This window comes from Panthera tigris, chromosome D1 (assembly GCF_018350195.1).
Source record: "Panthera tigris isolate Pti1 chromosome D1, P.tigris_Pti1_mat1.1, whole genome shotgun sequence".
Classification (NCBI taxonomy): Eukaryota; Metazoa; Chordata; class Mammalia; order Carnivora; family Felidae; genus Panthera; species Panthera tigris.
The window spans coordinates 21,838,880-21,853,259 of NC_056669.1; the positions used below are offsets into that span (position 1 = coordinate 21,838,880).

A 14,380-nucleotide genomic window follows, 5' to 3' on the forward strand; every position below is an offset into this window, starting at 1 on the left:
GCTTGCCAAAAAAGTGTCCTAGGGAACCAGGCGTTCATTCAGAGGGAAGGAAGGTTGGGTGGAAGCTTAGAGCTCCCTAGGAAGGGCACTGGATAGTCACGGGAGTTAGGTTACTGATGTTAGTTTTCATAAGACCCTTGGGGGATTGGGCCAGAAATTTAATAATCTATATGGTCCTAAGAGGGCACAACCCATACCCACTAAGAACACAGCTGGTGAAACAGGAGCAGACGCGACCCAGTTTCACCACTAGAGCCACTCCTCCCTGCCCCACCGCGTCCCCCACCCGCGCATGCTCACACTCGCCCACACGCGAGACTCGTCCCCGCGGGGACATCCCCTGGCCCCTCGCGGCAGCGGCGGCGGCCGCCTTCCCCCGCCTTCCCCCGGGCCCCGGCCGCTTTGCCGGGCTCCCCCCCCCCCACCCCCCGGGGGTGCCGAGGCGGCTCAGGCGCTGATCTCCACCGGGCTGGCCTCGTCTTGCTCGCGGATCAGGTGCACGCCCGCAGTCCGCAGTGTGCGCGAGGCGCTGCGCGAGCGGCCGGGCGAGCCCGGGGCCCGGGGCGGCGACGTGTGCGTCCGGCCCGTGGCGGGGGAGCGCGCCGGAGATCGCGGGTAGCGGCGGGCCGAGCGGATGGGCAGCCCTGGCGAGCGGCCGGGTACCGCCGGCGACACGGAATAGCCTGGCGGGCCGGGCTCGGTGGCGCTCCGAGGCTCCGGGGCAGGGTTCTCCTCGGGCTCCGGGGAGTCCTGCAAGGACACGCGCCGCGGGGTGAGCGTCCCCTCGAGGGCGCTGGGAATACCGAGGCGGGCACGGCTCCCTCCACACTCCCACCTCGTGGAAGGCGGCAGACATACGTCTGGTTTTTCTTGCAATACAGACCCCTTAGCATAGTGCCTGGTAAGTAAGTGCTCAGGAAATGTTCAAATGCACTAACTTGACTGCTTTGTCCCCTTATTGTCTTCTTCCGCTTGGCTTGGACAGCCTGGGACAGACTTAGTTGTAGTATAGTGGGGGAAATCACCAGAGTTGGTGTCCAGAGACCTAGGTTTGAAGCCTAGATCTGCCACTTATGTGTATTTACTTGTTCGATCCTGGGCAAGTCATTTCACCTCTGTAGGCCTTAGTTTTCTAATCCCTAAAGTGCGGGTGAGGCAAATATTTCTCAGGGTTAGTCTGAGCGCTGGAAAGAGACACGAGCATGGTATGACTACCCAGCAGCAGAACGTGGCAGGGCTCACTGTGTGTTTGTGGGGCACCAGCAGGAAGCCGCTCACCTTGTCCTTCAGGATATACAGTGCCATGGGGTTCTTCCGCTCCTGCTCGCCACTTCGTGGGAGGGTATCTGCTGCACAGGGTGAAGAATGGGGGTGGCTGGCCCAGGTACAGAGCCCTTGCCACCAGCCAGCACCTGTACTCTTTGCTCCCCAAGTGGCCAGTCAAGGCCCCAACACAACCTCCACCAAAGGATCCAGAATACCTGGGGTCCTACCTTGGCCGCACCTCTCCCTGCTCTGCAGTCTTCGTGCAGTTGGTGGAGGAAGGGGCCCTGCAGAGCTGGCTTCCTTGTGGCCCAGTTCTGCCTTTTCCCAGCAGCCCACTGATCTGAGTGGCGATGGGATGGGTGAGTGGGTGGCTGGGAGCTCACCTTCTGGTTTCAGACGGTCATCATTCTGATCCATATATTCCAGGGAGTTTTGCTTCTCCAGCTTCCTCTTCTTCCTGCAAATCAACCCACCAGCTTCTGAACAGAGCTGTTGAGCATGAGCAGGAGAGGGCCTGGGGGCAGGGTCCCTAGAGGAATCTGGTGGCAGTAGGAGAGTCCTTGTAACAGGGAGATGGGCTGGGCACAGTGGGCGCAGCAATAGTCCATAGGCTTTGGAATGAGTCACATCTAGGCTTGCATCCTGCGTCTGTGGCTAGCATTGAGGGCAAGTCACTTAACACATCTGAGTCTGGGTGTTATTATCTGTAAACTGCAGATGATCATACTTAAAAGGCAGTTCACTGCCCACAACCTTGGTGCCTGGCCCACAAAAGGTGCCCTGCAAGTGTGACCGTTATTACAGCACCGGGCTGTCGGGGGTGGTGAGCACATGATGTCGTTCGTTCCATACGCAACACATGGAATGGTAAGATGGATCTCCCGGGAAGAGGCGCAGGGTCCTGGGAGGATAAGTATTTACGAGACTAAGAAAAGAACAGAGCTCGGGGTGGGGACAGATTGAAGGATTAGGGTGTCAGGGTGTGGAGCTTGGAGAGTTACCCAGACTTTTTGGAGGGTTTCCAGCAGGCACAGACTGTCACCAAGGTCACAAGGAGGAAGATGCCTCCTGTGGACAAGATGATGTAGAGGGAACTTCTTCCTAGGGAGAGAGAGAGGCAGAGAGGCGAGGGAGACTTCAGAGGGGCCGCAAGTATGGTGAGCAGAGCTCCTGCAGCGGAAGGAAGAGAAAAGGAGCCCCAAGCAGCATGGCTGGCCCATGGCAGAACTCACTGAACCCACTGCCCACTGTTGCTGTCCTCCATGGAAAGTTGGCCCACCTCTGCCTTTCCCCATCCAGGGGCACTCTGTCTGGGATGTCCTCAGTCCCTCATAGCACTTGCCTCTCGGGGTTTTGAGTCCTAGGGGCAGGCGGGCAGGGAGACTCACTGTATACGGTGATCTTGATGGGCAGGCTGCGGCCCTGGCTAATGGGGTTCTCCACCACACAGCTGTACAGGTCGTCGTCCTCCATGAGCACGCGGGTGATGGTGAGCACCTTGTGGTCAGGGGACAGGAGCATTCTCGAGTCATTGAGGAGGGGTTTGCCATCCTTCAGCCAGGTGTAGCTGGGCTTGGTGCCGTTCTCGTGTGAGCAGTTCAGGGTGAAGGCCTCGCTGAGCTCCAGCACAGTGGTCGAAGCCACTAACACCTGTGGCCTGGAAATGGGCACTGAGTCCCGGGGGTGAGAGAGGCTGTGAGCCATGGGCCAGACAGCTTTTCCCTTCCCCTTCTTACCTCCCGCCTTCTAATATATCACAACTCAATTTGTGGTCTCAGAGGCCCTTCAGGGATCTTCGGTCCCATCTTTCCCCATCACCCACCCATCCGTTCGTTCATTCATTCATTTCTTTACCAAGTATTTGCTGAGCACCTACTAAGTGCAGAGGGTACAATGCTGAACAAGATAGCCATGGTCCCCGCCCTCATGGGCCTTCCCTTCCTTCTTCTCAAATGCCCTTTCAAGATGTCGTAAACTGGCCCAGCCTGAAACATATTTCAGTTGAGTGAAACCTAGGTCCAAATGTCTGGGTTCAAATAGTGGTTCTATCATGTGCTAGCTGTGTGACTTTGGGCAAGTTACTCAACCTCTTCGTGCCTCAATTTCCTCATCTACAAAATGGGAATAATGATATTAACTATCCCTACCTTATTATAAGCATTAAATGAGTCAGTATATTTCAAAACACAGAATAGTTTCTGGTACGTAGTAAACACGCTACACACGTTCACTGTGGCCTATCTGCCAACTTCTGGTGTCCAGTGGTCTCTCTCTCAGCTCCCCGGTGGCTTCTGTGTTGTGATTCCCAGGGTCTGGCCAGTGTACAGGGCAGACCCTGCCCCAGTCCCAGGCACCAGCCCCGCCCCCTTCCCTGTCAGAGCACTTTACCATCTACAGTGAGGTTGATCGTCTTCTCCCCGGTGAACGTGTCATCCGTGATGGAGATCTCAACTTCATAGGTGCCCTCATCGGCCAGCTGCAGGTCACTGAGAAGCAGGGAGCCGTTTTCAAAGAGGCGGATGCGGTCTCGGTAGTCAGGCCGTAAGGTGCCAATGACCTCTGTGCCGATGGACTGTACCACAGTCACTGGCTTGTCCCGCTTCAGCTGCCACTTCACGACGGGCTTGTCACTGCTGGTGCTGCTGTACTGCACGGAAAGCAGGGCTGACTTCCCCACCGTGCCATGGATCAGGCGCACCGGGCTGGTGATGTTCACCCCCTCCAGGGGCTCTGTGAACAGACGCCCATGGGGAGATGGCAGTGTCAGGCCCGTGGCTCCCTACTCCTGCTCCCTCCCTTAGGTCCTCTGATGTCTTTGTGCCTCACCCTCTGGGCCCTTCACTCCCTGGCAGTCCTTCCTTCTTACCTTTGGTGCCATGCCTCTCAACTACAGTTCTGGCCCTTCTGATTCTCCATCACCCCTCACACCCAGCCCTTGCCCTAAGTCCTTCTTCTCCCTGGCTCTCTACCTCTGGCAGTTTTCTCCATTGCCTCCTCTCGAGGAGGACCTGTGGCCAACGCACGCGCTATGTGCTCTGTTCACAGAAACGTTTACTGAGTACTATTCCGTGTCTTCGCGATAGATCAGTGAGCAAAACAGACAAACACAGATCTCAGGGTGAATTTGTCAGATTTTCTTCTTGATTGGGGATTGGGAAAGTAGAGAATGGAGAAGCATGGGAATACAGATTCATAAAGAAAGGAGTATGTCACAAGACAGTGCCAATAAAGGGGAAGTTTAGGGGCCAGAAGACAACTAGACCATTCTTCATTCGTACCAAGAGTCTCCCCCTCTCCTTGCCCCTGCTGCATGTAACACTTCACTTGACCTGCCTGGGGGCGAATAGTCCTGCAACTGAGGTTTTGAAATACACCCAGACGCCAGCCCGACTTGCAACCCCTATAGAAGAGGCATTTGGGATGGGTAGAACAAAGAGTTTGGAATCAAAAGGCCTTATGAGATTGGGCTCCGCCACTGACAGGCTGTGTGGACCTGGGCAAGCCATCATTCTAGGCCTCATTCTTCTTGTTTAGAAACTCAGGATGCAAACAAGAACAAGAACGACTGCCTTATCAAGTGCACAACGGAAGAGCACAACACATACATCAGTTATTATTGTGTAGTGGAGAGAACACAAGAGTGAGCATCAGAGACTTGGGCCCTTACTGTTGACTTTGGACCTGGGAAAAGTCACTTACCTGTTCGGGACTCAGAGAGGTGAAATAAGTGGTAATCTTGATGTCTCATTCATTTGTTCCAGCCCTGAAATTCTGGGATTTTACTATCTTGTCTAATGGTTGCCCCATCTAGAGACATATCTCATATTTCAGAGACCTCTTAGAAGCTTTGGAACCTGAACAGACGCCATTCATTGGTGTTACATGGCCTTGCAGAGCAACACAACCACCCAAAAGAGGGTCTTCTTTTGGGAGGGATGTCAGTTGGGAGCGGGGCTGAGTTTAGCTAAACAGACACATACATGTCAGGTTCTCAGTCTCTCTGCACCCCCAGCTGCTCTCTTTGATGGTAACACACCCCTGAAGTTCCCTCTTTCTTTCTCTCCAGTTTCCCACTCTGCTACTACTGCTGTTTAGATTTGGGGAAGCAAATTGTACCTTTCCTTTCCTTATTCTTCTCCTTGTGCTTAGAGGACCCAGACCGAACCAAAAGGGAATTAAACTAAAAGATGAATTGAGGAGATTGAAGCAAATTTAATAAACGTATTTAGTCAATTTTTGGAACAAATGCTTTGTTAAGTAGCAAGCTCATCATCTTTGGAAGGGGTCAAGGAAAGGCCAATTGTTGTTCTTTCACCTCTCTATGCCTCAGTTTCCTCCTCTGCATAATAAGGTTTTGGGGCCAGATGATCACAAGGGGCCTTCTCATCTCTGACATTCTATGATCCCATACCTGCCAGGTCTGTTAGAATCAGGAAACCTTAAGTATGAAGGTTGAATCATGAAACCTTAAGTCCTAGAATGATTAAAGCTGCCATATGTATGAATATCATATGCTTGTTATTGAGAGGATTTTTGATTTGGGGGAAGTAGAATGGCCAAATCAAATATTGTCAAAATTTTTTTTAAGTAGGCTCCATGTGGCTTGAATAAGCCCCCCTCCAAGGCGGGGCTTGAACTCACAACCCTGAGATCAAGACCTGAGCTGAGATCTAGTGTGATGCTAAACTGGCTAAGCCACCCAGGTGCCCCTCAAATATTTTTTATTAAAGATATTTGGTAGGGCGCCTAGGTGGCTCAGTCAGTTAAGCATCTGACTCTTGATTTCAGCTCAGGTCATGATCTCATGGGTTGTGGGATCGAGCCCCGCATCAGGCTCTGTCTGTGCTGACAGAATGGCGCCTGCTTGAGATTCTCTCTCTCCCTCTCTCTCTGCCCCTCCCCCACTCACACTCTGTCTCTCTCAAAATAAATAAACATTTAAAAAAAGATATATTTGCTCCCATAGAACCATGTATGAAGATGAAAACAAATGAAATCTAGTTCTGGCTCATCAATTTGGAAGAAGAGGTGGTGGAGACTAGACTCTTGTCCTCCCCAATAACTTGGGGTGCTACTAGGAATCCCTCTGGCTGTCTGTATCAGATTGAAATCCATTTAACCACAGAATCCTCAGGATTTCTTCCAACTGTTAATTTCTTAAGATTTCTTACCTAGCAACTGCTAGGTCCCAGGCTTGGCTTGATTTGGAAAAGCAAGCTTTCGGATTAACCTGAAGAGGCAAATAGACTTTGGTATGTGTGACTTGAGGTGGCCCTGAAAAGAGTCATTGAGTTTCATTAAAGGCCAGGGTGGTGGTGATCAAATAGTTGGGGAACATCTATTCAGGACATAGTCTGCAGCAGTGGGGTTTGCACGTGAGGGTGGTATATGCAGAGGCATCTTGGGGCTTAGCCACCCCAACCACCAAACCTTGAGGGTTCTCATTTCCTCCTTCTAGGAAGCTGAGAAGTGATAGTCCAAGCCCCAAAGAGAAGTGAAAGGGATTCTCTCTTCCTTCGTTCTTCTCTGGCCCTCCCTTGAGCTTCCCTTGTCTTATATCTCTCCTATTCCGTACAAGGTCCTCGTGGTCCTTTTGTGATGTCTTCCCAGCTCAGGTCAGTTCTTTCTGCCAGTTTAAACTTGATTCTTCTGCATAAAAACATTGGAAAACCTATAACATATGGATTGCCCTAGGCTTCCCCCTCCTGTAGGTGGGCGCCTTCCTCATGTGCAGGAACATGGGTATGCCCACGAATTGCAGGGGTGTTTGTACACATGTTCAGAAGTGAATGGAGCAGTCTTTCTCGGAAGCTGACAAAGAGAGTATTTTGCTGAGCAAACACTGTTTCCCAAAACTCTAGCCAAAATTGGAGTCGGTATTAAGTTCAGGGTTCCACAACTTAACAGGGGACACAGTGAACTGGGATGGATGCCAAAGCAGGACACAGAAATGAGGAAATGGCTAACAACTAGGATCCACAGTGGAAATAAAAGAGACTAGGGCTATTCAACCTTGAGAAGCGATTAACTTAATCATGGTGCTTGAGTCTCTGAGGCATCATTATGTAGAAAGTCTCTGTTCCCACTGGAGGCTGAACAAAAGGAAATTGACATCACAGCAAGATTTACCTGTCAACTTAAATGATGCCATGCTGGGTCAGATGGGTGGCCCCTCTCAAGTGGGATTTTGACCAGCTGTGACACCAAGGAATGTCAAGCTTTAAAGCATGAGAATGTACCTGCCAGTAGCTTTGGGTTCCCTTCATAGCCTCTCCCTTTAAGGCAACCATCATCTGCTGATCTTTATGTGCTCCTTTATGCTTGCCAAAATTTTTCTCTTGGGGCGCCTGGGTGGCTCGGTCGGTTAAGTGGCCAACTTTGGCTCAGGTCATGATCTCGCAGTCCGTGAGTTCGAGCCCTGCATCGGGCTCTGTGCTGACAGCTCAGAGCCTGGAGCCTGTTTCAGATACTGTGTCTCCCTCTCTCTGACCCTCCCCTGTTCATGCTCTGTCTCTCCCTGTCTCAAAAATAAATAAAACGTTAAAAAATTTTTTTAAAAAAACAACAAAATTTTTCTCTTACCAGTATTTGCCTTGAATTTTCCTTTTAGAAGTGTCGATGAAACAATGCCAAACATGTATTCTAGGATTTGGTCTTTATACACCTAATTCATACTCACTAACAACATTGACTCTAGTTATAGACTTTGTGTGTGTGTGTGTGTGTGTTTGTTTTTTTGTCTCGTTTGTGTCTGTCACCACAAGGAAGTCCCTTTGACCATCATAAACACACTTCTCTGGGCTTTCTCCAATTCTATTATTTCTTTTTTGAGGTGCAGGGACCAGAACTACAATAATACAATAATCCAAAGACAGCACACAGCATGATTTTCTAAATGGAAAACTTTTTGCTTTCTGCTTTCGGTTTTTCATATTCTTCCTAACGAACGATGCTCTGAAAACAACCCCCTCCTCTGCTCCTTAGAGGTGTACCACTGATTGCATACATGTTGAGGTTCCTGTGTTGTGTTCTTACACTGGTATCTGTTGAGCCCTCCAAGGGCCTACAAGAGTGTGAAATCATTTTAAGTGTCAACCACTCAGGAACGTAGGGGAAAGCCAGGAAACAGAAATTGTGAAGAAGGCCCTTGGGATCCAGGAAGAGAGGGGTCCATATACCTTTTATCTGTGCTCAAAGAGTATAGATGTCCAGTAACGTATACCTAGCTATTAGGTATTAAGATGCCACATGGAGATTTATCCTATTTTAGATCAGAACTAGCACTATTGTTAAGCTGTCAGTTCTCCCAAACCGACTTACAGGTTTACCACAATACCAATAAAAATCGCAGGAGGTTTACTTTGTAATAGTGGCACAAGAATAGACAAATAGATCAATGGAATAGGATAGAGAGGCCCAAAATAAACATATATGATCACTTGGCTAATGACAAAGGTGACATTGCAGTGCACTGGGAAAAGGATTATCTTTTTAATAAGTGGCGCTGGACCATGTAGGAAAGAAATGAATTGTGACCCTTACCTCACACCTTACACAAATATCAATCCTAGATGGATTGCAGATCTAAATGCAAAAGGTAAAACAATGTGTTTTTTTAAAAGAAAACATAGGAGGGGGTGTCTAGGTGGCTCAGTGGGCTAAGCATCCAACTTCGGCTCAGGTTGTGATCTCACAGTCTGTGAGTTTGAGCCCTGCATCAGGCTCTGCACTGACAGCTCAGAGTCTGGAGCCTGCTTCACATTCTGTGTGTGTCTCTCTCACTTGGCCCCTCCCCTGCTCATGTTCTGTCTCCTCCCTCTCTCAAAAATAAATAAACATTAAAAAAAGAAAAGAAAACATAGGAGAATATCTCTGTGACTTGAGGGCAGACACAGATTTCTTAAACAGGACACAAAAGTGGTACCCATAAGAGAAAAAAGATACATTGGACACAGTGAAATTAAGAGCTTCTGTTCATCAAAAGACGCCATTAAGAGAGTGAAGAGGCAAGCTGCAGAGCGAGAGATATTTGCAATGCATATACCCTTTAGGGGACTCATATCCAAAATATATTTCTTAAACTCCTACAAATCGATAATTTTTTAAAAATCCAGAAAACTTAGTAGAAAATGGGCAAAAGACTTAGAAGAGGTACTTCACAAAAAAGGATCTCCAAATGGCAAATAATGGTATGAAAAAGATACAACTTTATTAATAATCATGGGAATGCAATTTGAAACTATAATTTGATACCACCGCCTACTCATTAGGATGACTAACATGAAAAAGAAAACACAGTTGTTGGTGAAGATGTGGGGTATCTGGAGCTCTGTTACACTGCTGGTGGGAATGTAGATGGACATAATCCCTTCTGAAAATTGTTTGACCATATTTACTAAGGCTAACCACATATAACTCAACAATTCAACTCCTTGGTGTATCCCCAAAGAAATGTGTACATCTGTTCACCAAAAGACAGGCACTAGAATATCTTAGCAACTATATTGACAAAGCCCCAAACTAGAAACAACCAAAGTGTCTATAAAAGTTTAATAGATAATTTTTTAATGTTTACTTATTTATTTCGAGAGAGCACGCTCATGCTTGTGTGCAAGCAGGGGAGGGGCAGAGAGAGAGGGAGAGAGAGAATCCCAAGCAGGCTCCTCACTGTCAGCACAGAGGGGCTCCGTCTCATGAACCGTGAGATCATGACCTGAGCTGAAATCAAGAGTTGGATGCTTAACCCACTGAGCTACCCAGGCGCCCCGAATAGATAAATAAATTGTGGTGTATGCATACAATGGAGTACCATACAGCACTGAGACCAAACAAATTATAATTTCAACAACAACATGAATGAATCTTACAAATTGTGGGGTGCCTGGGTGGCTTAGTTGCTTAAGCATCAGTCTTTACCTCAGGTCTTGATGTCACAGTTCATAAGTTCGAGCCCACTTTGGACCCTCTGGTCCCCCCACCCCCCTTCAAAAACAACAACAACAAATTTGGAGTTCAGCCAAAGAAGCCAGATACAAAAGAATGCAGGCATATGATTCAGTTTATATGAAGTTCAAAGACATGAAAAATTAATCAGTATTAGAAGTTAGGATATCACTGTATCCCTGGGGGAGGGCAATAGTAACTGAAGTATTGGGGGAGGTGCTTCTGAGATGCTGAAATATTCTATTTCTTGATCTTGGAGGCTGATTACATGGGTTCATTCACTTTTTAAAGGTTTATCAACATATCCTTACACTCAATGCATTTCTGTGCATATCTCTGTTAGAAGAAAAGGACAGCACCTACAATGTGAAGGTGATCTTAAGGCTAAACGGGTGGAACCCAGGTAGGGGACTTCTTCCCATTGGGTCCCTGGAGGATGGAATAGTTCTAGGATCTGGGAGAGGAAAATTTTGCAAATCAGATTATGTAGATTTATGGCATGCCATGTTTATGTTTATATGTCAGCCTCTAGAAAAACCTTGCTTGAATGTTTCATGACTTGGGCTGTGATCAGTTTAGGAAAGCCTCATTTGTCCCTATTAGGGACAAAGCATTAAAGACTATTACTTGCCCCCTTTAAGCGTCAATCTTAAAAAACTACATTTCCCAGTCTTCTTTGCAGGTAGGTATGGCCATGTGACCAAGTTCCAGCCAGTAGAACCAGTGGAAGTGATAGGTACCAGTTCTAGGCTAGTTTAGAAAAATGTTTTTCCTTTAAAAAAAAAAAAATTCTCTGCCTGAAAGAAATGGAGATAAACCTCGGGGTGACTACTGGAAGCTGACAGAGAGCTTTATCAGCTTGGTCCCTGAAAAAGCTTCAGGAATCAGAGCACTTCCTCATCCCAGGCCTAGTCTAGAACCACACTGTACTATTACATGGCTAGTGCCAGGAACGTAAATTTTGGGATTCATTACAGATGCTAGTATCTTCCTAACTAATATAGTGAGGATGGCAGAAATTCTTTATGGAATCCCAGCTCTTTATTGTTCTTGAGTCCACAGCAGTACAGTGGCCTGACCCTGTACTTCTTTACCTCTTTACCCACCATAGGTCATAAATCTCATCCTATTAGCATAATTTATATTTAGAATGTTTTTTGCCGCATATACTCAGTAACATGCTCCCACACAGAAGAGACTTTGTTACTTTTTGTTTTCCCTTGGTCATGCTGACTGACAAGATCTTTCTATAATTTTTTTCCTTACCATTTGATGAACGGTTTCCTTACCATTCCTGAAAGCATTTAGGGAGAACTCCGATTGGTATATTACATTGAGCACTTCGTGTTCCCAATCCACTGACTGCCTACCTTTGACCTTGTAATTTCCACTAGACCGCTCTCACTAAGGCTAAGAGTTAGCCTCTGAATTTCTGTATCCAACAAACTCTTTGAATTGTAATATAATAATAATAATAATAATAATAATAATGATAATGATAATAATAGTTGCAGATATAATTGGCCCTTGATATACTGGACCTCTTTGACACTTTTGATGCTATCCGAAAAACTCCAACTCCCTTTCTGGACACCACAGTCTTTTAGTTTCCCCTCTGTCCCTCTTGCGTGTTCCTTCTTGGTCTCCTCAGCCGGCCTTTTCCCCCTCTACCTCCTACAAATCTGGGGTTACTCAGTGCTCCACGTTTAGCCCATTTTCTCCCCCTAGGCGATATGACCCATTCTCACTGTTTTGGATCTCACCTATAGGCTGAGAGCTTCACCTGTCTCTCTTCACCTCTCTCCCCTGTCCCCACCCCTACTTCAGGCTTTTCAACATTTCCCCACAAATGTCTCTTAGGCATTTCAACCTCAACCTGGTCAGGACTCATTATCACACTTCAGACCCCATCCCAGTGATCGGTTCAAGTTTCACACAGAAATCCTACCTCCCTTTCTGGATCCTCCTACTTCCTGTCGATCACTAGGTCCTGACTTTCCCTCCAAAATATTATCTCCATGTGCCTGCTTCTCCCTCTTTTTATTCTATTTCCAGCTCATGTGATTTCTCTCTTGAACTATTGCAATAGCCTTGTCATGGGTTAAATTGTGTCCACTCCTGAATCCATATATTGAAGTCCTAACCTCAGTATATTGAGTGTGACCTTCTTTGGCAATGGGATTATTGCTAAGCTGCGGTCATCCTGGGGTAGGCTGGGCCCTTAATCCAACATGACTCATGTCCTGATAAAAAGTGGAAGTTTGGACACAGACACAAGCACAGGGGGAATGTCCTGTGAAAACAGGTTATGTTGGCACCAGCCAAGGAACTACCTGAAGCGAGCAGAGAGGCCTGGAATAGATCCTTCCCTAGAGCCCCGAAGAGCCTGTGACCTTATCTCAGACTTTCAGCCTGCAGAACTGTGATACTATACATTTCTGTTGTTTAAGCTACCCAGTTTGTGATTCTCTATGACAGCGGCCCTAGCAAATGGATACAGGCTTCCTTTCCTCTCATGTTTGCCTCTGGTTTCTTCTCCAATGTCTCCCTGTAGAGTGAGCTATCTGAAATACAAATCTGGTCCTGCCAGTCCTGATTACCAACCGCCCAATACCCCTTCCCCTCCTCCACTGTTTATAGATTATATTCCAGGGATCTTAGTATGGTTTCCAAGGCTCTCGCCTGATTCACATTTTCCTCTTTAGCAGTGGTGAATGACTGGGCTCCTACTAAACACAGGATGCTATTCTAAAATGTTGACCTTTACCCACTTCTCCAACTATAATGCACACTCTCACACCTACCTCTTTTTCTCATCCTTTAAAATTTAGTCCAGACACTCCCAGGAAACCTCCCCTGATGTTCCCCCACCCCACCCTGCACCTCTAGCACCAGCTTTCTGGATGGAGTAGGTGACCTCTCTCTGATCCTGGACATCCTTTGTGTATCTGACTCATAGTACTTTCTGCATTTTATTAAAATGATCTCTGCATCTGTTTGCTTCACCAAACTGTGAATTTCTAGGCTCTCTGGAATAGTGCATGTGTGTGTGCATGTGCGCACATGCATACACACACACACACACACACACACACACACACACACAGAAACACATCTATTTAAAGTAAGATCAATTCTCTAAGGAGTTGGTAGGGGGCAGTACAGAAGGTAGGTGTCTAGGGCATGGGGTGAATTATGGATGGATTGGTGTTATTTCCAAAAACCAAAAGGCTCATTATCTCCAAAGCTTATTTCATCTCCCTTGCTGTTTTGTGCTCAGAGAAGCCAGGGTGGGGGTTGGGGAGGCACAAACCCCAGATCTCCCCCACCCCTCCAAGCCCATCATGATCCCTTGGAAAGAATGCCTGACTGGCCCACGCCAACAAGACATCCCATAAGAAATGGCTCACTGCCCTCTATCTAATGTACTGAATGCCGTGGGAGCTCCAAAGTCATGCAGCCTTTTGGGGGAGGGGCGCAGGGGCTGGGCGGGAGGCACACAGAATGAAGAAATACATTCAACACTAATGCCTGAATTCACTGAGATGCTTCCCACGGGGCGGCAGCTGAGCTCTCTCCCCTCCTCCCAACCTAAAGTCATTCTGCCCTTTAACTCCCCCTCCCTCTCTTTTGAAAGTACCGGGTCCCCTCTCCAGACCGTTTCTTACCCTTCTGGTCTCCTACCTGTCTGGATCAGAAGAAGGTAGACAAAAGGGGTGAGGCTCAGGGCACTGAAGGCTCTGGACAGGGCTCCCCTTTCTCTCTTCATTTTGGGTGGCGTTCTCCAGCTCTGGTGCAGACAATTAGCATGATTTCTCCACTCTGGGCACGTCCCTTTGTACCACTCGGAGTTTCTCTGCCCGAACACAACTCTGCCAACTTCCCTCTGAATACACAGAGCCCTGTGTATTGCTGGACTTGTTCTTTCCTCTCTTTCAGACCTGGCATTTTCTAGTTTCAAAGCGCTACATCCCCAGTTCAGAATGGGGTATCTGCTTAGGATATAATCTCCAATGTGGGTTCTAATCTGATGGGTCCCATCCGTTCTTTGCCTGCTTGAGCTGAGCCCCACTACCAGGGGGAGATGAGGATCTGGGCTCCGTGAGGGGACTGGGCTGGGACACACTCTGAACTGGATCTTGTGTCCCAACCTATCCTGTCTCCACCTCAC

The 14,380-nt window shown here is 47.8% G+C and overlaps 1 protein-coding gene across 1 annotated transcript; it reads right to left on the reverse strand.

Annotated features, from left to right (window-relative positions):
* Nucleotides 1-447: 447 nt before the first annotated feature.
* HEPACAM (hepatic and glial cell adhesion molecule) lies at nt 448-14,093 on the reverse strand. The gene is made up of 7 exons (XM_042957975.1): nt 13,894-14,093; nt 3,655-3,996; nt 2,655-2,936; nt 2,268-2,367; nt 1,650-1,723; nt 1,279-1,349; nt 448-750 (listed from the first exon to the last, which is right to left on the reverse strand). Exons 1-7 carry the CDS (start codon nt 13,976-13,978, stop codon nt 448-450), a joined length of 1,257 nt encoding a protein of 418 aa, XP_042813909.1. The 5' UTR covers nt 13,979-14,093.
* Between the last annotated feature and the right edge of the window lie 287 nt (nt 14,094-14,380).